The sequence below is a fragment of the Acomys russatus genome, chromosome 6 (genome assembly GCF_903995435.1).
Source record: "Acomys russatus chromosome 6, mAcoRus1.1, whole genome shotgun sequence".
Taxonomy (NCBI): Eukaryota; Metazoa; Chordata; class Mammalia; order Rodentia; family Muridae; genus Acomys; species Acomys russatus.
In genome coordinates this window covers 86,018,658-86,042,631 of record NC_067142.1, presented here as the reverse complement: position 1 = coordinate 86,042,631, position 23,974 = coordinate 86,018,658, and the positions used below count along the sequence as shown (strand labels likewise).

General features: G+C 50.1%; 1 protein-coding gene across 1 annotated transcript in view; it reads right to left on the bottom strand.

The window, feature by feature from the left end:
- LOC127191175 (potassium voltage-gated channel subfamily H member 1) overlaps nucleotides 1–23,635 on the bottom strand; it is a 129,705-nt gene extending 106,070 nt beyond the window's left edge. The window contains exons 1-2 of the mRNA XM_051148380.1: nucleotides 23,470–23,635; nucleotides 309–432 (exon numbers count right to left, since the gene is read on the bottom strand). Of these exons, the coding sequence (XP_051004337.1) occupies nucleotides 309–432; nucleotides 23,470–23,548 (203 nt within the window). The 5' untranslated portion in view covers nucleotides 23,549–23,635. The remainder of the gene's footprint in view (nucleotides 1–308; nucleotides 433–23,469) is intronic.
- Nucleotides 23,636–23,974: the final 339 nt, after the last annotated feature.

Sequence of the window (23,974 nt, the reverse complement as noted above, 5' to 3'; positions counted from 1 at the left end):
CATGACTGTTTTGGTCTTATTGATTAATCTTTAAGCTTCTGTTTAATCTTCTAACTTTCACATTAAATTCTGTCTTAACCTTTTGGTTCCTCATCATACAGATTTTTCGGCTTTTCTTCCCCATCTTGCTGACTGCTGATCTGTCCGTTGTAGGGACCATGCTGTACATCCCCACTGCTTTCCTCGGCATATGCACACATGACAGGAGTCACAGCAATAAAAAGGCACAAGACACAGAGTCAGGTCAAGGCAATCTTCCTTTAGCCCAGAGGCAGCCCTCGGCCCTCCCAGCGGAGCACACTCAGTACCTGCAGGTGCTGCTTTTTTGCATCACTTCCGCCCGGTGATAGCCAGACAACTTGCAGAATCCATCGTTGCTATACACAATCGGCCAGTCCACTATCTGGGCATTCCCCAACACAAAATTAGTGTCTGTTTAAAAAAAAAAAAAAAGAAAGAGAGAGAGAGAGAACCAGCACATGAGACAAGGCTTTAGCCGACATGAATAATTTCAACAGTCCTAATGCTTATGGGAACAGCCTCTCAGACAGAACCGTGTCCCCAGGAGGAACAGGGAGAACCAAGCTTTGGAACTGAAAATTCTCAATGTAAACACCGACCATGGTCACTGTATCCTGGGGGCGAGGGGGCGGGGGGGGGGGGGAATGCATTAAGCCACCAACCCAAGAACCTTCAGGAGACCAGTGAGTTCCTCTGAGACAGAGTCAAGGCCTAATTTTTCATCCTTCTGGAAGCATATTCATCATACAAGCAGGAGAAAAGCCAAGAGCAGCTTCTTCTGGGCTCCACACAGCACCTCAGCCTTGTTCTCTTGGCCCAAAGACACAAACCAGCTTTCCTGACCCTGACTAGCCCTGGCCATTCAAGAAGGCTTTTCTGTGAAAGCAAGGGAAGTGGGCAGCGCATCACCTCACAGGACACACAGGGGAGAAGCCTCCTGAGGGCAGTGGCTAGCTCCCCCGCCCCCCCCCCCCGAGACTGCTGTGGAGACCAGCCAGAGCCTCACACCACACACCACACAGCCTCTTCTGACTTAGTCCTGCAGCCACAGAGCTGCACGTCAGCGGCCAGCCCCTCCCTCTCACTCAGGAGCCAGATGTAAGGAGCTCCACACGCGCAGGCTTAGTCATGTCCTCACAGTTCTAACATTCTGAAAATCAAGAGTTGTCAATATCCTTTGTGCTCAGTAAATCAAGTGTCCCTCTTGTGATCTCAATAATTTAAATTGAACAGATAAAATCTGAGTCTTAGCCTCTGTATATATTTCCACTTACCTCACATCCTAAAAGAAATAAATACATACTCTTCCTGTTGTAAATTGGAAGAGGTATGGTGTGTGTGTGTGTGTGTGTTCGTGTGTGTGTGTTCGTGTGTGTATGAGTGTGTGAGACAGTGTGTGTATGAGTGAGTGCGAACATATCAGTTGTGAGTATGTGTGTGAGTGTGAGAAAGAGGTGTGTGTGTGTATGTGTGTGTGTGAGTGTGAGAAAGAGGTGTGTGTTTGTGTGTGTGTGTGTGTGTGTGTGTGTGTGTGTGTGATGAAACAATGGCCTTTCCAACTGGGAGGTTAATTTGTGCTAGAATATGCACATCACTGAGTTTCTATGACACACTCTCAGTCCCTAATTTCCCGCCCCCTGGAAGCACACCAATAATACAAATCAAGTGCATTCCGTGTGTATAAACTGTTTGCGTGGCTGAACACACACGTGTGCATGTAGAGGCCGGAGCTTGATGGCAGGTGTCTTCCATGACAGCTCTCTATCTAATCTCTGAGATGGGGTCTCTTACTGCACATGGAGCTCACCGGCTGTTGTGTGGGCCACTGAGTACCAGGCATCTACCTCTTTTGGCCTCTCCCACTACTGGAGCGCCCAGCCATGCACATGGGTAGTATAGATCAAAATGAAGGTCCTCATGCTTGCAGAACGCCCTTTACCAACTGAGCCATCCCTCAGCCCCTAGGACAGCATTTATAATTCACTCACAATGTAGGTCACCACTCTTCCTGTCTGCATGGACAGGCTACTCTGCCTTCCGCAGATGAGTTTATTTCTTGATTTGGCAGGCTTGCAATTATTACATTTAATAAAATAAAAATTTTAAAGCCCACCAATGACAGAGGATGCTTTAGCACAAAGGCAGGGAAGAAAGGAGCCAAAGGCCACACTGAGTCAAGATCATGGGGAGGGGTCATCCTCCCTGAGAACAGCTTGATGTGTTATTATTAATATCACTATTAATCCCATTATTATTGTTGTTGTTGTTGTGTGCTCGATGCGTGTATGGGCACTTGTGCTATGGAGTACCACAAGAGGTCAGAGGACAATGTTATAGGGTCTGTTTGCTCCTTCTTCCTTAACACGGGTCTGGGGGGGGTCAAACTCAGGTTGCCAGGTTTGTGGGCAAGCACCTTTACCCACTGGGCCACACCGACACACTGGTGGCCTAGTTGGATCTACTTGACAGGAACATAAATACAACGTTCAAGAAGTGAAGGCGTAGGCCGACTGCTCTCACAAAGTAGCTTCTACTGAAAACTGACAGCCAGCTCCTCCCTCCATCTTGCCCATGTTTGTGCAAGTGCCTCTTACCTGCCCTGTAAGCACCAAGCACTGGGACGTGGTCTCTGAACACAAGAAACTGCCAGGACAAGTGGACATGTGCACAAACAGAAGAAGAGGAGGGCAAAGGTGACATGTGCTTGTCATCCTAGCAGTGAGGAGGCCAAGCGGGAAGATTGGACAGCCAGGACTATATAGCAAGACCCTGTCTCAAAAACAAAAGAAGCCAGAAGAGAGAGCGTGCACCAGCGGCCCAGCACTTAGGGAGATAAGACAGGAACACTGGGACCTCAGCGTTCGGGCCACACAGCACATCGGGCCAGTTTGGCCACATAAGACCCAGTCTGAGTTATAAAAAGGGGGCCCTGAGGATGAGGCTCGAAGCAGTAACCACTCACTGTTCAAGCACAAGGACCAGAGCTCAGACCCCTAAAACCCACGCAAAGCAGGGTGCAGCCGTGTTGTCTGAATCCCAGCACACAGACGGTGAGCCGTAGGCAGAGGCAGGAGAAGCCCTGGGGCAGACAGCCTGGCATACACAGCGGCCAACAAGACATACACGAACACCCACACACTTACGCAAACGGAATCTAAAAGCCCCAAATGCGCCCCCCGCCCCCCCCCCCCCCCGATAACACTGTGTGGTGCTCTGAATGAGAATGGCCCCTACAGGCACATATAGTTCAATGTTTGGTAAAACTATTTGGGAAGGATTAGGAGGTGTGGCCTTGTTGGCTTCTCCCCTCTCCACCCCCCCAACTCTCTCTCCCTCTCCCCTCCTCCCCCTCTCCCGCCCTCTCCCTCTCTGTGTCCAGCTTGTTTGGATGTAGCTCGCAGACACTGACCCAGCACCATCCATGTCTGTCTGTCTGCTGCCGTGCTCCCTGCCATGTTGGTCATGGACTCGCCTTCTGAAACTGTAAGCAAGGCCCCCATTAAATGCTTCCTTGTATAAGCTGACTCCTCATGTTGTTTCATCACAGGGATAGGACGGTAACTAAGACACCCCAAAAGAGATGTAGCTCCCAAGAAGTAGGGCCTCTTTCCCCATGTGCAGAAGGCCTAGGAATCTTCTCTGCCAGAGGCCTTGGAGAGGAGGGAAGGAAGCTGCCATCCCAGCCCAGGCCCCCAACAATCATCACATTATTTCCTCTCCCTCTTTCTCTATTCATAACACATATATTCTTTTTTTTCTAACTGCAAATAATGACCAGAAAGTTACTGTGCAGAACAGTGTGTTTGTATGTTTAGCATACCCACACAACTCCGTGATCCGCCACACATCACTAGAAATGAAGGAAGTCCATATCATCTGTTCTGGTGTCACTGAGGACAGATGCCATCAGCTGATATTTGCTGAGCCGTGCTTTACTATAAGACCTGGGCATTTGTGTTTTGTGTTTTTTTTTAACCCTTTAACAACCTTCATGAAGTGGTGTTACTAATGAAGCCTCACAGTTTTCATCACCTGGTTCATGATGCCCAATAACGGGACCACATGACCTCTAGACCCCTGCATCTCATCATCACGTCAGAGTCTCCTTACTCCACTAAGTGCTAAAATAAAACCAATTCTGGGATTTATCTGCCGCTCATGCTAACCATAATGAGACTTTTCATTGGTGAGTCAGCAGTCCACTCCTGCCACCACCTATGATGACACACAAGGGTGCCCTCGGGACGCGGCGGGAGACACTCCTTCTCCAGAGGCTAGCGTCTCCCTCTGCCTTCTCGATCTTTAATCTCAGTGTCACTTCTTCTTAGAGCTTAGAATACTGATCTATTTCAAGACTATTCCTCCTGCCTCCACACAACCACAGAAGGGACAGATGGGGCGAGAGACAAGAGATGAGAAAGGGAGGGCTGTGCCTGCTGCCTTATTTAATTATCTGGGGTAGGAGAGAATTCTACCTTGGGAGACACACTCCTCATCCTGCCTCAGTTCCCCTGGAGTTGGGAGAGACACAGAAGTTGCCATCTTCCCCATGGCTGATGGCTATGTATAAACGAATGGTTATCATAGCAGATCCTATAGCCAAAGTATGTGTGTCAGACAACCCAAGGCTAGGATTGACTAGACCAGAAGGACCAGGTAAATATTGTAGGTGAGCAGAAAGGCTATTGGGGGGAGCAGGGAGAATGAGAGAGGGGAGGAAAGGACAGAAACAGAGAGAATAACAAACTACACAAAGAGGACAGAGAGACAGAATGAGAGAGTTGTGCCTGAGTTGGGGCAGGGGGCCAAGTTCTATTTAATGCGAGAGGAGAGAACACAAGTCATTCAAGTATAAACTTGGCCCCAACAGTGGCCACATCACCCAAAGTGACCTGCAGATTCAATGAAATCTCAACCAAAATTCTAATGACATTTTCACAAAGATATAATCTTAAAAGTCATACAGAATTGTTAAAGCTACCCAAAAAATTACCCTTACACCGAATATCTGGGCAACTCAAGACCCAGTCAAGTTGACTCATAAAATTAAGCCTCACTCTGAAGATTCCAGAAACATGAAGGTAATGTCCCTCTGCATAGATTCTGCAGGAACCAGCCTGACACAGCTTGGAATACAGCACTACAGTGCAGTTCTGCTGGATGTGTGTGTGTGTGTGCATGCGTGCGTGTGTGTGTGTGTGTGTGTGTGTGTGTGTGTGTGTGTGTGTGTGTGTGTGTGTGTCTGAAGGTATATGGATGTAAGACCCCACTCTGTGAGAATTCTGCTATGTATCTTGGCCCACGGTTGCCTCTGCATCTATGAGGCAAGAAGACTGAACTTTGGGCTAAGTGACACCTGTGGTGCTCACAGCCTACTTGTGATAGGACCTGCCACTCTGGTCTGCCAGTTCCTAGGACAGAAACTTATGGTCTAGAAGCCAATATCAAGGTCCTAGGGGAAGACAAATGGAGCTACCAAGCTCTGTAACCCAATCTAACTGTGATGCACTGATCTTCCTGTGGCTGCCGCAGACAGCTCCTTTGAGTGAAAGTCCTTTGACATAAGTGTCTGACAGCTCCTCTGACATGAGTGACTGACAGCTCCTCTGACATGAGTGACTGACAGCTCCTTTGACTGACAGCTCCTTTGACATGAAAGCAAATGGACTCCAACACATTAGCAAGGACCAGGCTCTCGCCACTTACTTCCTGACTCCTGGCACGGCCTCATCTCACAGGAGAGCCTCCCCACAAATACCTGCAGAGCAACAGGCAGTGCGAGCCCCTCTGGCCACTGTTAGCAATGGAAGGGTCCTTCGGTCTTGCTTGCTTCTTTAAAAACAGGGACACCACATTGTATGCCTCAAGGCCCTGATTTTCGGTAGCTGACATAGTCAAGCCATCACTCTCGGCAGCGGAGGTGACAATGGCCGTCCTCCACAGTGTCTGAATCCTTATGTTCTGTGGTCATGGATTCTTCTCCCTAGATCCCACTGAGTCTGTCACACGCCTCCTCTTCAGGGAAGCTGCCACTGTGCCAACCTCAGCTCTATTTGTCTAGACAATCTCAATGTCTAGTCTTGAGAAAGTTCTGTTTCTGCAACCTTGGGGCCCTGAGTGGTCATGTGAGTTCAGCCACACCACTGGAGACTCTAAGACGTAGGCCAGTCAGCACATCAGAGGCCTTGGCGCTATACACAGAACCAGTGAATCTACTCAATGATTAAAAAACAACAACAACAGAAAATGAAAGAATAAAAGCCACCCTACCAAAATGTAAATCAAAATGGCTTTGAAGGTGGGAAGGGTGGCTCAGGGGGTAGGGGTGCTGGCTTCCAAGCCTGGAGAAAAGCAATCCTGCAAGTTGTCCTCTGACCTACACATGCTCACAATAGCCAAGACGGGGAGCCAAACTAGACGTCCATCAGCAGTGAATGGGTTAAAAAATGTGTATGCAATGTTATGCAGCTGTACATAAAAATTAAGCCATGACATTTGCAGAAAGGTGAATGGAACTGGAGATCATTATGTTAAGTTAAATAAGGCAAGTGCAGAAATTGCCAGGTGCATGCCTCGAGTCCCAGCAGTAGGGAGGCAGAGGAAGGCAGATCACTTAACAGTTCGAAGCCAGCCTGGTCTACAAAGGCCAGCCAGGGCTACACAGAGAAAGCCTGTGTTGAAAAAAACAAAAACAGAAAAAAAATATGCATAAACGTGCAGTAAGTGGCGGTCACATGGAAGTGGCAGCCAACAGCTCTCTTGTGGGGCTTACGGCCACCAACAGGAGGGAAATCACGCCTGGTGCTGGAGACCTGGGGCTGGTAAGGTCACAGGTCTTAGAAGAGTCCCTTTGCCAGGTGGCCACAATGCCTAACTACATTCTAAATCATATCCTTATACCCACAGACACGGTGGCTGCCTCCGCCCCACCCTATCAAAGATGCTTCCCTCTGAGGCAGATGGAGACCACCACAGAAAATGACAACAGGACACAAGGCAGAGAGGAACAGACTGTGGAGAGCCCAGCTCCAGGGGGTCCATCTATGTCACATCTCCTGAGTCCATGGCTCAGGGAACACCAGGGGAGAGGGGACGGGAAGGTTGCAAGAGCCAGGACATCAGAGACTCGGCTGTGAAAGTCTCTCTTAGAAATGGCTGCATAAACAAGACCAGAACAACAGCAATATGGACAGACAGGGGAAATCCCGAGGGTCCTACCCTAGACAAAGAACAACCCATGACTGATGAAGGAGAGTTTAGCCTCTCCCAGGGATGAGCCCCCTTATTGGCAGCCTCGAAACTATATTCACACCAAAAATATGGACTAAGCAGGCTGATATATATATGTATATGTATATATATGTATATATATTTGTGCAGATGCATGCATACATGCACACATACATACACATACATATACATACATGCAAATACATGCATGCATACACACATACATGCATGCATACACACATACATGCATACACACATGCATGCATGCATACACACATACATGCATGCATACACACATACATGCATGCATACACACATACATGCATGCATACACACATACATGCATGCATACACACATACATGCATGCATACACACATACATCAATTTGTATGTAACAATAATAAAGAAAGAGCTATGAATTTGAGGGAGGACATGGGAGGGGCTCAAGGAAGGATAGCTGGAGGAAGTCTGGTCCAGGAAAGGGAGGGGCAATGTAATTCTACTTATTTTAAAATTAAAAGCTTAAAAAGAAGACCCCTTGTCAATCGTCACTGCTCCTCCCTTGGGCTTCCCAGGACACTTCTAACTTTGGTTGCATCCCCACAAGCCCTGTGGGAAGGTCCTTCCCCTCTGTGGACTGGGAGGAGGAGACCCTGAATTAACTGGAAGCTGTAACTCTGAGTCACTGTGCTCAGAACACAGAACAAGCCAGCTGGCGGCTCTGCACCCTCTGAGCTGCCCAAACACACAAGGCAATCAGCCAGCCACCACCCCGGAAGTCACCTCTCTGTGCTCGTCTCTGTCCACCCTGGGCCACTTCAAGTGTGGCAGAGAAACCTTTCAAAGGTGAACCAGACTCTGTGTGGCTTCTGCTCAGTGGAACTGCTTGGACTGCGCCAGGGTGTGAGGGTCAACCTCAGTGTGGAAATTACAAGACTGTCTAAGAACTCAAAAGTAGAGGACAGTTGTACACCAGGGGCCAGCGTGTATACACGGAGGATGCCTGAATGTGTCCTTGGGATCAACAAAGTCCAATCAAGAACTACACCCTTGCTGGGCATGGCAGCTTGCATTGTCATTACGGCATCCAAGGAGGCTGAGGCAGGAGGATTTCTAGTTCAAAGCCAACATGGACTACATAAAAAAAAGACCCTCTCTCAGACAAAAAAAATGTACCCTTGATACTGATGTATCCATCGGTCTCTCTGTGGTAGTAAGGGAGCATGGCTCCTCCCTCGGAGTATTAAAATGGGCAAGTCAGTACTTCTGTGTCACTTCTGCATCCCCTCCGTCCTCCCACATGCTGCAGCCATCTCTAGACCACGCTTAACTATGTACATGCTGTGTAAACACGTAATTTTCCGTGTGTGCGCTCATGCAAACTGAAGGAACTTCCCGTCGGCCACCTGTCCACACTGAGGACCAAATCTGCCTCTGAGCTGCTGGAGGCAGCCCTGCATTGCTCAGTAAACACCCAGGCTCAACCTGGCTGCCCTCGGCATGATTCACTCAACAGCTCTCGTCTGAGGGGCTGCAGGGTCTTCAGGGCTTTCGTGAAAATTAGCCTGATTGTACGGCTTCCTCCCGATGACGTCCTCCTCAGTGAGGAGCTCACAACTGAATGTGAGGTTCCCTGATCTCAACCTTCATTAGCTCAGTTTCTCTCCAGTTCACTGACAATCAATAGTCTCCAAAAATTGGAAAGGCTCCCCGCCCCATCGTGAAGAGTCTCTTCAGCCAAGGGGCCAAGCCCAGCTTTTCAGCAGCAGTAACAATCGTGACAGCCCTCCCAAACCTACCATTTGCCCATAAAGCATAACACAGAGACATTGTAAAAAGAAATTATTAGAAAATTGCTTTTCATCATAATTACCACAAGTAACAAAGGAGAAGCCCACTAAGCGATGGCACAGGGAAGTGACTCGGTGTGGGCAATTACCAGATAAAAGCCACATGCGACACGTCGTTTGCACAGGTTCATTGTCCCCTGCCAACATTGGCTATTAAAGGACAGTAACTACTGCACAACGCACGTCCAATAACTCAAAACTCCACATGGAACACATCTCCCTGAAACTCCACAGTGTTAGAGATTGCAGAGGGCATCGCTGTGCTGAGAAGAATGAAACAGCAGAAAAATAACAATTGCAATGAATGACAAGAACAAGAGTGATGTAATGAGTCCTACACAAAGACCGAAGATAATGGTTTCGTTGTCTTGAACCTGTGCAAAGCCCAGAGCAGGACTTACTCTGTTGGCTTATTTGAGTTTTGAGACAGTTTCATTCTATAGCCCAGGCTGCTCGCAAACTCTGTGCTACTCTATAGTTAAGGCCGGCCTGGGACTCACTATGCCCCCTACGAAGTTCAGTCACAGAAATCTTCCTGACTCAGCGCGCGCACACACACACACAGAGAGAGAGAGAGAGAGAGAGAGAGAGAGAGAGAGAGAGAGAGAGAGAGAGGAGAGAGAGGAGAGGAGAGAGAGAGAGGAGAGGAGAGAGAGAGAGAGAGAAACTGGGGATTATAGATATAAGAAGTCACAACTGAGTTTACTTGGGGGGGGGTTGAGACAGGAGTTCTCTGTATAGCCTTAGTTTCACTCTGTAGGCCAGGCTGGCCTCGAACTCACAGAGATCTCTTTATCTCTGCTTCCCTGAGTGCTGGGATTAAAGGCGTGAGCCACTGTGCCTGGCTGAGTGTTTTTCTTACATGTAGCACATGTGTGACTGGTGTCCGCAAAGGTCTGAAGAAGTCATTGGATCCATTGGAACTGGGGCTACAAATAGTTGTGAGGCAATCCTGTGAGTCCTGAGAATGGAGCCCGGTGCTCTGCAAGAGCAGCAAGTGCGCCTAACCACTGAGCCATCTTTCTGTCCCAGGAAGGAAGGAAGAAAGGGACGGAGGGAGGGAGGGAGGGAGGGAGGGAGAGAGGGAGGGGGGGAGGGAGGGATGGAGGGAGGGAGAGAGGGACGGAGGGATGGAGGGAGGGAGGGAGGGAGGGACGGAGGGAGGGAGGGAGGGAGGATGGCTTTGTGAAAATTTGGTGACCTTTGGGGAATGAGCACGTGGGATAGGCGAACAGGCGCTAACCTCTTGTCCACCTAAAGTCTTAGTGCTAGAAAAAGCCACGTACTACTCTCTTGTGTTTTCTAGCAATAAAACCTCATGGACATGGTTCTTCTAAATTATCATGGGCCCAATCTTTGCATAAAACAAACTGAACACCCAAGAGATTCGACAGCTATTTGCCTTGTCTGTGATTTTCATACTCAACAGAAACAACGTTTTTTATTAAGTCAGTAAATTACAGTGCAGAGAGAGCTTTCAATTTCCAAAGCAAAATATCTTGCTGAGTAGTTGCCCCAAGTCCACAGCTTCGAAGGCATCCTCATCCAGAACCAAGTAAGAGGTGGTGAAACCGATGACTCCACCTTGCAAGCAGCGTGGGGCGAGTGACAAGGTGTCAGGATGGTGCTATTTCTAGTTGTTTAATAAGCTAGAGGTGAGTGCCCAGCCCAAATACTGAGAAGCATCTGTTTATGTTGAAAAGCAGCTCAGTAGCTTAATGAATCAAACGCTTTATTCTCATATTTACAGAATTGCTTTATCGTGTGTCTGTACAAAAACTACTGGGGCTGGGAAGGTGGCTTAGAAGTTAAAAGTGCTGCTCTTACAGAAGATCCAAGTTCCACTCTGAGCACCCACACTAGGAAGCTGACCGCCACCTGTAATTCAAGCTCCAGGGGTAACCAACACCTTCTTCTGGGCTTCACAAATATCCGCACACATGTGCACATACTCACACACAGACACACGCGAAGACACATAGTCAATGTTTTAATAAACCTTAAAATGTATATATTAATGAACAGAGGTTGGGGAGACGGCTCTGTGGCTGTGCGGGCTAGTGTTTTGTCAACTTGACCCAAGGTAGAGCCTTCTGGGAAGGGGGGCTCTCACCTGAGAAATGTCCCCGTCAGCCTGGCGTGTGGGTCAGTCTGTGAGGCACTTTCTTGAATAATGATTGACATATGAGGGCCCAGCCCACTGTGGGTGGTGATACCCTGGGACAGATGGTCTGGAGTTATGAAAGCAGGCTGAGCAAGCCAGCCAGCAGCATTCCTCTCTGGCGTGTGCCTCAGTTCCTGCCTCCAGGCTCCTGCCTTGACTTTCCTAGTGACAGGACTACAGGCTATAAGATGAAATAAATTCTTTCTTCCTCATGTTGCTTTTATTCCTGGTGTGTTTTTCACAGCAGTAGAAACTCTGGTGACCAGTTCCCCAACACAAGGTGGCTATTGAGACGAGCCATATTGATGAGCTCTGGGTTTGATTGAGAGAGTCTGCCTCACTGAATAAAGCAGAAGAGCAGTCAAGGATAATTCCCGACTTCAAGCCTTTACATGTACATACATACATACACCTATATGCCCATATACATACAAATATGCATACACACATGTACAACACACACAGTCAATTAGTATTAAGGAAAAAAAATCCTACAGCTTGTTTTCTGTTTCCCTACTGTGTATGTGTTATTTAAAGTTCTTAGTGAGGAGACAGCATCACCTCAGGGCGGGTAGAAGGTTTCAGAGCATCTCCATTTAATAAGACGAGTTTTGAGTTTGTGTTTTGTCCCAGGCCTGGTAGAGGCACAGGGCACGTACTGTGCCTATGCCAGCTACATCCAGCTTGTCCATCCAGCTCTATCTTCCCACTTCTGCACATCGCGCAGCTCCAAACCCCACCCCCCCAACCACACCACACACCCCCAACCACACCACACACCCCCAACCACACCACACACCCCCAACCACACCCCACCTCCCCAACCACACCACACCCCCCAACCACACCACACCCCCCAACCACACCACACACCTCCCAACCACACCACACCCCCCAACCACACCCCACCTCCCCAACCACACCACACCCCCCCAACCACACCACACACCCCCAACCACACCACACACCCCCAACCACACCACACACCCCCAACCACACCACACACCCGTGAAGGCCTCAGCTAACGAAGTCTAAACCAGGAGAGGATGACTAACCAAACAAGCCACTGCTAGGGCTGGTCCTTGTCTGAGTGGCCTCTGAGCTGAGCAGACACTGATGAGCAGAGGGTGATGGGAAACTCACAGTACAAAGGAACAGAGACTGGGGCCACATGAGGAAGCACTGAACAGACAGACACACGGACCACAATGCAGACAGCGAACAGGCACAGACAGACACACGGACCACAATGCAGACAGCGAACAGGCACAGACAGACACACGGACCACAATGCAGACAGCGAACAGGCACAGACAGACACACGGACCACAATGCAGACAGCGAACAGGCACAGACAGACACACGGACCACAATGCAGACAGCGAACAGGCACAGACAGACACACGGACCACAATGCAGACAGCGAACAGGCACAGACAGACACACGGACCACAATGCAGACAGCGAACAGGCACAGACAGACACACGGACCACAATGCAGACAGCGAACAGGCACAGACAGACACACGGACCACAATGCAGACAGCGAACAGGCACAGACAGACACACGGACCACAATGCAGACAGCGAACAGGCACAGACAGACAACACCACACAGAGAGTGATGAAGGCAAATTAGCAGACAGTGGCAAGAAGGCGGTGAGATGGACAGACAAAATGGAGATAGCGGTTGACACAGCTGGTGATAGGCAGAGACGGGGCGGCAGATGGTAGGGGAGAGAAGGGGCGAGGAGGAAGAAGAGGAGATGGGGGACCCGCGCTGAGGTGCGGGAACAGGTCAACAGCTGATGCAGGGGCATGAGGTGGATCTACAGAGAAGGCTCCCAAGCGTGAGAGCTAGCCAATGCCTTTGGAGAGAGGCCTGGGAAGGCTGCGGACAGACAGGAAGGCTGAGAGTGACGCCCCAGAGCAGAGGACTCTGAATGCAGACCTGAGAAAGTCTCAGAGCCAAGCATCTCTGACCCTCCCCAGCTACCCAGCACCCCAGTCAACCCTCATTGATCCTTTCTGATCACAGAGCAAGAGGCCCTATTTGCCTGGAGACTGGATCTCACAAGGAACGCAAATGCCTTCAAATCTTCTTACTGGAATTTCATTAACCAAGAAGATTAACCGTCACAGAGAAAGAGATTGAAAACCAAACTCCACCTAGAGGCCAGGGGAGCTGCTTCTCTGGCCACTATTTCATCTCTGGACATATTCATTTTCTCTGAAATTCATCTATTACCTCATAAGTTTTATTTGTTTGTTTGTTTGTTTGTTTTTGGTCTTTCAAGACAGGGCTTTTCTGTGGACTCACTTTGTAGACCAGGCTGGGCTCAAACTCATAGCAATCTGCCTGCCTCTGCCTCCCAAGTGCTGGGATTACAGGCATGCGCCACTGCGCCCACCTCCATAAGTCATTTATTACAGAACCAGCAAGAAGGATAAGCGTGAAGTATCTTGTCACCAGACCGGATAACCTGAGCTCAAGCCCTAGAAACCCAACGGTAGAAGAAAAGCAGACCCCATAGGTGTTATCTGACCTTCACAGACATGCCGTGGCACGCGTATGTACCCACACAGGTTAAAATGAATGTAAAAAATGTAATGCCCCCCCTGAAATTGCCAGAAGGCCTCTCCTCCACTGCCCTCCCTGTTAAGACAACACTTAGTTCCTACAATCCAGTCCTTTGAGTCTCATGTCTGTGTGGCCCATGTTCACCTCCTGTAGATTAGTTATCTAACATGCTTTTCTCTGGTCACTTTTTCTTTTCTGTTTTGTTTTGTTTTGTTTTGAGACAGGGTTTTTTCTCTGTGTAGCCTTGGCTGTCCTGGACTCGCTTTGTAGACCAGGCTGGCCTTGAACTCACAGCAATCTGCCTGCCTCTGCCTCCCGAGTGCTGGGATTAAAGGAGTGCGCCACTGCCCCCGGTATTTGTAACTATTTCCTCTGTTACAGGGATGTCAGCCATATGCTCTGTGATGCACAAGAAAGTGATCGTCCTCTTTCCCGCTCTTCAGAGAGGCACAAAGAGAGCAGGTATTGCCAGGCAGTGGTGGTGCACGCCTTTAATCCCAGCACTCAGGAGGCAGAGGCAGGCGATTGCTGTGAGTTCGAGGCCAGCCTGGTGTACAAAGTTAGTCTAGGACAGCCAAGGCTACACAGAGAAACCCTGTCTCGAAAAACCAAAAAAAAAAAAAAAAAAAAAAAAAGCAGGCATCGCTATGACAAGTGAGAGGGAAGGGATGGGAAGGTAGTGGGAAGGGACGTTAAGTAGAAAGACAAGAAGAGAAGTGACTCAGAGTAGCAGGACGCGGGTGAGTCCATGGCTGGGGAAGGACAATGTGTAGTTCCACCTGATGGGAGACTAGAAGCCAGGGCCTCCTCTTTCTAGAAAAAGGATGTTGCCATTTCAAAATGACGGACATACCAATCCCTTCATTTTCACATAATGACTGAAAAGTTAGAGAAACTACAGAGAAGGGAGCCACCTGCGGACAGAGGCTATGGAGTTTCATCAAGGTGAAAGGAAACACGGGTGTTGAGTGACAGAGGAAGCCAGGTATAAAATGCCGAGGACGCCCATCTGGGGTTGATGGGTGGGTCCCAGGAGGAACTCTCAATACTCAGACAGGAATAAAATGTAGGCGGGACTTACAGCATGACTGACAGTCAACAGAGAAAGCATCCACTCTCCCTCCAGCACACACACACTCCTCCATCCACTCTGGGAGCCAAGTATTTATCTCACACATGAAGAAATGGATGGAGTTGTCACTAAATCAGGGCTCTCCGACTGCCACACCCATCGGACCTGCCCCCAGGGAATAGTGTTGTTCAGTTTTAGGCTGAATTGCTTCACCTCCACAACGGAGACAGTCTACCACAGACATCCCCAGAGACCAGCCTGGTCTAGACAGTCCCTCTTCCCAGACGACCCCGAGTGTCAGGTCGACAGTTCAAACTAACCGTCACACTATGCAGGACGCGAGATGGGAGAACGCTTCCTAAGCTTCTAAGAGTCCACAGCTGGAACCAACCCACACTGATGTAGGTCATCTCTGCCAACCTCAGTCTCCACACCAGCTTCAAGGAAACAGAGGCCTTTCTCTTCCTACACAAGCATCTGTACCAAATGGCCGGTGACATGGTGACCTATGTAGGGAGATCTTCTCCCAAAAGTAAACCAAGAAAGCACCTGATGTCACCACAGAGCCATATAGAGCTGTGGGAAGTGTTGGTGTCCCGCACTCTTTCTGACTAATGACCTTGATGACGCTGGGATTGATTCAGCTTGTTTCAGAACAGCAGTTTTATGCAGCGCGGGGCTAACAGAAAGAGCTGCCCTTTGGTTTTACATAATGAAATCACCCTAGCATAAGACGACTGATGGCTGGTGTAACTCACTGGTACCCCATCACAAGGACTTGAAGGGTTTGTCACTAACACACACATTTGATTGTTACAGCAACGGCCATGAGAACCCAGAGAGACGCTGAAGCGCAGCCGGCAGCTCTCTGCTCGCACAAACAACAACCACACCAAACACGTTCCATGTGGTGGAATGAAGTATCCCATCTGTTTATGAGCACCCCAAAGGAAGCTTCAGCCCCACAGAAACAAAGCTCCCCATGTTCTGCCATCTTTTGGTTCTTTTCAGTGACTTAACACTATCTGGCCATCCCACTTCCAACCTCACACACACAAAAAGACACAGTTATAAAAGCCGAGACTAATCCTGGGTGAGACATGTGCTGGTGAGGAGCTACGTAGTAAGTGCTGGCTCTGTAGAGCATCTCTTAGCCCTCCGGAGACACCTGCACTTCATGCCTGGCTTCATCACAGCATCTTCCCTGAGACCCAGAGGTGCAAATGTCTCCTCATGCTGGAGTTCCCAGGCATAGAATCCAGCGCATGAGAGAGTCACCACAGTTAGGAAACTGAGTCACAAGCTAGCCTTCGTATATTAACTATCTTCTGCATGTTTAATTTTTCTTTTGATTATCTTTTGATTATCTGTGCGTGCATGTGTGTGTGCTTGCATATGTACACACGTGTAGAGGCCAGAGGTCAATGTTAGATGCCTTCTTTAATCACTCTCAGCCTTATTATTATTATTATTTATTTATTTATTATTAATTAGATAGAGTCAAAGAACCTGACACTCACCAGTTGGCCAGCAAGATCCAGAAATTTCCTGTGTTCACCCCCAGCAGTCTGGTTATAAGCACAGGCCACCATGCCAGGCTTTTATGCTGGTTGTTGGGGTTGATGTCAGGTCCTCATGTTTGTGTGACAATCACTTTACTGAGCAATGTCCCTCACTGGCCACTTGTTTTTTACTCCTTTCTCGAGTCTGAGCGCTCTCCTCAGTCACTTCTTACTGGTGAACTCGCCAGTCCTTCACCTCCAGCTCTAGCTCTTGCGTAATCTCTGTCCCCTGAGGCTAATGCTTCTCAAGACAAGAAAACCAATGTCCTAGACACACACACACCAAAACAAAACAAAACAAAACAAAACAAAGCAATCACCACAGCCCGTGCCCTTAGGGTGAAGCCTCCACGTCACTCACAGCCACGTGAGGATGCTCACACGTGAGAATGTTTAAGCATCACTCCGTGCCCGAGCTTCCCACAGGATGGGAACAAGTTTTGTTTTCATTTCATTTTGTTCACATGCTCACTAGAAAAGCAGCCCCAGATGACCCCAGACATTACCAGAGAGAATACCAAGCACTGGTGGGGACTCACAGCAGTGGCGCCCTCACCTACTGCAGGCAGCAAACGTGTGTGAACTGATGCAAAGTCCTCGCACAACTATCTGGTGGCATCTGCTGCTGTGCAGCGTACACATCCTGGGTGTATCCCCACCCCACCCCCACTGAGAGAAAGACATGTCACGTGATCCAAAGGCAGGCACAAGAATGACAGCCCCAAACTGGAAACTCACATGTCCCTCAGCATCAGAACAGGTACATTAAATGTGGCCAACTATGAAGTATTAGACAGCAAGCAAGGAGAACGGACAGGAAAGCGACCTCCGAGGGATCAGCAGCTGACAAAACACGTGTTCTGCGGCCTATGTGTGGGACACCCAATGCAGAGGGCATGAGCAGACCCAGTCAGAAGAGCCGAGTGGTGAAACCTAAGGGACAGCAGGAAAGGGTGGCCATAAAACTAGGAGATGGCTCCCTGAGGGAGGGGAGGAAGGTTCTCAGGGGCTCGCTGTGTGGGGGAGGGTAGCTGGGGGTCAGGAAGGCTCTCAGGGTCTGAGGACCACCTCTGGCTGATATATCTCCCAGCACAGCTGATGATAGAGACACAGGATTCTGCACTGAAATGGGTATGAGCTCTACACACACACACACACACACACACACACACACACACACACACACACACACACACACACACACACACACACACACACACACACACACACCCCAGTGGGCTGGGTCTGTTTTATTCCATAGGACAAGCTATGAATGAGGAGACTCTCTGAGGGTGGGATTTAAGCTGGACGCACCTGTGCATGCCTGTGATCCCATACTGGAGGAAGCAGAGGACACTGAGGTTAGAAGGACATGAGTTCAAGGCCAGCCTAGGATACACGGTGAGACCTCGTCATGTGAGATTAAACAACACGTCAGAAGAGGAATGGAGCAGGGTGGGAAAGAGAGAACAGTACTGCTCAACGGTAGATGCTTAAAAACGGTGAGTGTCCCTGGACGGACGGCACCCAGTGGTAGGAACATTCTGGAGAGAGGATTAAACACAGAAAAGAGGAGCCAGCAGACCATTTCATCAGAATTGAGATTCCAGGAGTCTAATGGCCCTGTCCCCCTTAGAGACAGGGACAAAACAGTCACCAGCACAAACAGATGAGGGACATCCACCCATGAAAACCTCCTAGCCACTCTAAATGCTTATTTTAAAGCCAGTAACTAAAGACTGGGACGGAAAGAACTGGGACATGTCAAGGCAAAGCTCAGGGATCCAGATGTGAGGTCCTGCCAGACTGAAGACCTGGTACCGTAAGGGAGGAGGCAGCGGCTCTGTTTCCTGTGGGGCTTCCCAAATGCATGTGCTGGTTTGAAATGGGTGACTCAGATGTGTGGGTCCTGATAAAGCTATGGAACTGGGGGGCGGGGGGCTCTATTGCCTTGGCCGCATCGCAGCACATCCGGATCTCAGTTCCTACAGTCACTAGTCATGCTTTTAACGCTTTCAGAGAAAGACAGCCGATGGTTACCCGAGCACTGACTGTGAGGAGAAACAGGCGCAGGTCAGAACCCAGATAAGCTCCACTCCCAAACACGTATTTTACCCTGATTTCTGTTTCACAAATATTGCCACAGCTCAACACATCTATGAGGAGAAAACATTACCCACGGTGCCCATCCTGTTTGCTAATTATATCAACAACCTGAGCCATCTTAACACTATACAAAAACACAGCTGACTTAGCAGTCTGTAAGTACAGGAATCCGTACCAAAATGTGCCATGATCCAGTGCCATTGATGTGCTCGGTCTCACTGGCACCTGCAATTGTTAGCTATAGGTTCCCAGACATTAAAGCATATGCTCTGCTGAGAACGAGCCTGTCTAAAATAAATATTTTGTAGATTCCTGGCACCTCGGTCTGCCAGCCTTCCTGAGACAGAGCTATTTGCTTCAGCGAGTTTCTGACAACAGGCGCCTGTAGACTGAGCAGCAGTCAAAACGTGCTGTGGAAGAGCAGTTTCCTGCCATGACCAGGGAGAGCAACAAAACCAACAGGGTGCGCGTGTGTCTGTCAGCATCTGTGTGTGTCTACATGTGTGCGCGTCTGTTTGTCTATGTGTATCTGCGTGTGTATGTTTCTCTGTGTGTGTCTCTGTATGTGTGTCTGGGTGTATGTGTCTCTGTGTTTGCATATCTATGTGTATGTGTCTGTGTGTCTGTTGTGTATGTCTGTGTCTCTGTGTGTGTATGTGCCAGTGTGTATATGTCTCTGTGCATGTGTCTGTGTATCCATGTCTGTGAGGGTGTCTGTGTGTATCTGTATGTCTATACCTCTCTGTGTGACCCTCTCTGTGTGTCTGTGTGCCCATGTGTGTCTGTCTATGTATCCGTATGTGTGTGTCTGTGTTTGTGGCTCTGTTTGTGCGTGTGTGTGTGTCTGTCTCTATGTCTGTGTGTGCGTGTGTACACCACAGAGTGTATGTGGAGCCAGGTTCCTTCCCTCTACCATGGGTCCGGTTCAGGTTACTATGTTTGCCTGACAAGCTCCCTACTGAACTATCTTGCATGCCTACCAATAGGATCTTAAATGGTGGTTGACGCAATCATGAGCAAATCGCATCAAGTGTGGGCGTCAATCATCCCTTCTGCCCGCTAACAATCCATAGCACTTACCAAACCTTTCCCTCTTAGGCCACTCAAAATCAACCCAAGAAAATTAAACTAGTTCTCAGCAAACACCTTGAGTTTTTTGTTGTTGTTTTGTTTTGTTTTGTTTTTAAAGACACTGAGAGGCCTATCCGCCACTGAGGCCAGCGACTGCTGCAGAATAGAAGCAACAACTGAGATCAAGGTTCACTTTGGTGTTCTTCCTGAACTCTGTCCTCTGGCATCACATGGCCATCACTGTCACAGTTAGAGCAGCTGTGACCCTCACCAGACGCAGTCTACTAACATTCCATCATAGGAAAGGGTGTGAAGACATCAGAACCTCACCTGCACTCGCAGTCACTCACTCCCTTGCTGAGCTGGGAGCACCTGCCCCTGCTGCCCGAGGAGCACCTGCCCCTGCTGCGAGAGGAGCACCTGTCCCTGCTACCCAGGAAGCACCTGCCCCTGCTGCGAGGGGAGCATCTGTCCCTGCTGCCCGGGGAGCATTTGATGGGAGGACTAAGGTGGGACTTTAGGGAAGCAGTTTTTACATGATCACTCATGTTGGGGTGCAGCTATTTGGGGATGACTTGTGGGGATGACTGTAATTAGCCCCTGGACCATGTACTTATTCATGGACTGGAATCGACTCCAGATTTTTGATCTGTTGTCAGAGCTTATAAGGTCCCCAGGAAAAGTCATGCAACGTACTAAGAGGGAGAGAGTTTCTTGTTTCCTTCTGTCCCCAGTGTTTAATAACTATGTCCAGTAAATCTTCACTGAGCAAACAAGCCTCCACCACCTGCTAACTGGACCCCAATCTACCCGCACATTTTGGGAAGTCTGCTTCTTACTATTGGGAACTATTCACAGAGCTATCGGCTCCTTAACTTCCTGAGGTACACAGGCTTGTGAAAGTGGCTGGGGGCTCCCTGAGGAGGGACACACACGGGTGCCCCTCATTCTGCAAAGGTGAAAAGCCCCAAACTCCCTGAATGTCCTTGGGCTCTGCTCCGTCCTATTGCTCTGTGTGGACGTGGTGGCGTGGCTGCTGGCCAACATGAATGTTGTTCCTGTTGATATAACATTTGGGTTCATCTCCACTGGGAAAAACTGCTTCTTGCAAGAGCAACGGTGACAGCAACACTGCTTCCTGGTGCACTTTAGAGAGCACAGCCTGAGATCTCCTCAGTTCTGCCCCCTGCAAATTGAGGAGAGCTGCCAGAACAGTCCTTTTCCACCCAGTTTTGAGGAAAGACAGCCGGACCAGACAGTGCCTGAGCTCTGTCTCATCTATAGCTCTGTGCTACTCCACACGGCAGAAGTGGTACTCAATGAATCCCACCAAGGCCGGTCTGAACCCTCAGCACATGCTCTCAGCCATCCTTCTAGAGACGACAAAAGCATCATCTCCCTCACCAAAGCTCATCAAGAAGAGAAACACACACACGCGTGCGCACACACGCACACACACACACACACACACACACACACACACACAAGAAGCTGCAAGAGGACTCGGGACAGCTCATCAGGAGAGTTCATCGGGATAGCTCATCGGTGCAGTTCTAGCCTCTCTTGTGCAAGGCCCTGGCTTTGATCCCTGACACTGAAACAAATCCCTGGCACCTTCCAGCTGCAGGCACCTCTGCCCAGCCATGTGAGCAGACCATGTAGCGCGGGACTGACTAGCAGCAGCAACAGCACACAGGACCACTGGGGTAAAAGGATTACTGGGGTGATTGTGGAGCACTGCTATTTAAATTCTGTGGTGACCAAAAATAGGTTGGCAGGCTTCAAGAAACAATATCTTTAAACAGGTTGTTTCTGTAGAAGTAAAATTCAGTGTGTGCAGATAGTGAAATATCTCTCAGCAGTCACAGCGCTTGGCCGTTCACAGCCAGGGACTGTGACGAAAATGATCACAGCAAACTGTAAACCCCCATCTCTCGCCTGCACTCTTCACCCTGAAAACAGCACGTAATAGGTCTTCCAGCTCGCCCAGGGTCCTTGCGCTTTTCTTATTGTTCCTTTTTAGTCGACAGGAATCAGGCTGTCGGAACAGGTGCCGAGATAAAAAGGCCAGAGCTAAAAATAGTCCAAGCCATGTGCTTTATCGATGTTCTTCTACCTATACTCACACCAGGGAACGGCTTGAGAGCAACTAACCAGAAGGCTGGCTTTGGCGTTTTAGCTCCCCCATAAGCCCAAGCAGCTCTGGCCGCAGCCTGCAGCCTCCCCTCCCTGCTCCAGCCCAGGGTGTAGTTTCCCTCTAACTTACAGATAGACTTCTCATCAGTGTTGGTGGTATTTGTTGCAAGAGTTCTATGTCACTCACAGTGGGGTCCCCAAATACCAGGTCAGTTAAAGAGCCATAATAATACACTAACTTCAACCATGACCACGTCCAGAATTTTAAGGCAGAAGAGCTCCTCCTGGCTGCCCATTTAGCAATTAACACACACACAGCCCCAGCTATTGACTATGACCTCGCTCTAGAGACTCCTGTAAGCCTTGAAGGGAAGGTGGTGACCCAGTAGTTCTCATCTCTGAGAGGCATACAGCAATGGTGGGTAACTTCTAAGAAAGCCCTGAAATAGTGGGTATGATTTGCTGCTGTAGCTGACTGGCTTCTTATAAACGTCAGTGGCTTTTTCATTAAAGAGGAGGTTGACGTGGCAGAGGTCACTTTTCCTGCCCTTCCTTTGAATCCCTAACTGAATTCAACTGGAAACTCATCATTTTCTACCCAAGTTCCAAAGCTCCACGCGCCGTGTTTACACTGTCAAAACCTAGCTGCACGGGAGCCTGGGTGAGCTGCCCCACACCACCTGCTAGGGGCACCTCAGACTTGGGTAGCCAGGGAACGGGTGTGTATGCAGCAACTCCGCAACGACAGGACCACGCTGTGTGTGATTTAGCTCAGGTGGCAAGCTGTGATTCTGAAAGCTCTGAATTGCTCCTTTTGGATCCCTGCTCAGAGGACTTTCCCCCTCCCGGGTTGCAAGCAAACTGCAAGCCCAAGGGGAAAGGTGTTGGAAATTGCTCTCGCCTCTCTCCTCCCAGCGCTTCGTGCTATCCTTAAAGACAGGGTAACCTCGTGCTGTGCCCAGGTTTCTTGTGTAATGGATCGATTGGTGATGGAGGACAAGACTGGCAGGGTTCAAAAGAAAAAAAAAATGTCAGATTTGTCACTGGGTCCACGTAGTTCCCTCTACTTCCCGGCTGAGCCCAGGAAAGCCAAGGGATCTTCACAAGCCAACTGTTCCTGCTGGTTGGCGTTGGCGAGGGTGGATAAAGCAGCCCCGAGCAAAACATTTCTGCTGGTCAGACTTTCCTGCTTAGGGGGTGGAAGGTGAAGTTGGCACATTCCCCGTGCCCAGACATGGCCAGGACTCAGTGGCCCGGCTCTGCTGCTGGCTCTGAGCACCCTGGCACCTAAGGACTCCAGTGAGCCTCTGCTGGGAGGCAGGCAGTGCGCATCAGAAGCGCAGTGCTTCAAGGTGGCCAGCCTGCAGCCACTTTTCCCAGGACTTTCCTCATCAGCTGCCAGGCTTTCCTGGAGAGGACAGGGGGAGGGAGCGGGAAAAGGCCCCAAAAGGCGTCACCTAGAGGTCTCTCCTTCAGAGATGGGGTGCACCAAAACCCCTCCGGCTCTGCCCACCTCTGGGGCCCGCAGGTGGGAGAAGCCGGTGCGCGGAGCTCTGGGACGCCCCTGCATCTGCTGGCAACCGAGCGGGAAGCGTCTGCAATCACCGCACTCGGAAAATAAAAATAAAAAAACAAAAACCCTCCTGGGCAAGCGAAATCCAGAGGCAACGCTTACCGTTGGACCGCCGCACGATGTTCTCCAGAAACGTGTTCTGTGGGGCCACCAGTCCCCGCCGGCCGCCAGCCATGGTCATCCTCCCTACTGCCCGCGCTCAGGGGGCGTCCGGCGCCGCGTCTCACCGCAGCAGGCGGCCGGGCGCACAGCCCGCGAGCGTTCCCGGCTCCACGCGCCCCATGCGCCCCGCAGCCCGGGAGCGCAGGGGCGGCGGCTGGCTCCCGCGGCCGCCCTCGCCGCACTCCGCACCTCCCCACTGCGGCCCGCCCGGCTGTGCGCTCGAGTGCCCCGGGCTCGGTGCGCCGCGGCCGCCTCCCGTGGGCGGAGGGAGCCAGCCGGTCCAGGGCGCCCCCTACCGGGCGCGCTCCCCAAGGGGACCCAGCCTCAGCCGGGAGCCTCCGGGGCGAGGCTGGGACTGGAGCGGCACCCTCTGGGCGCGGCGGGAAGTGTGTCCAGAGTGCACCCGGGGTTGGGTACAGAGCATGGTGAGCAGCTTTCTTGGTGA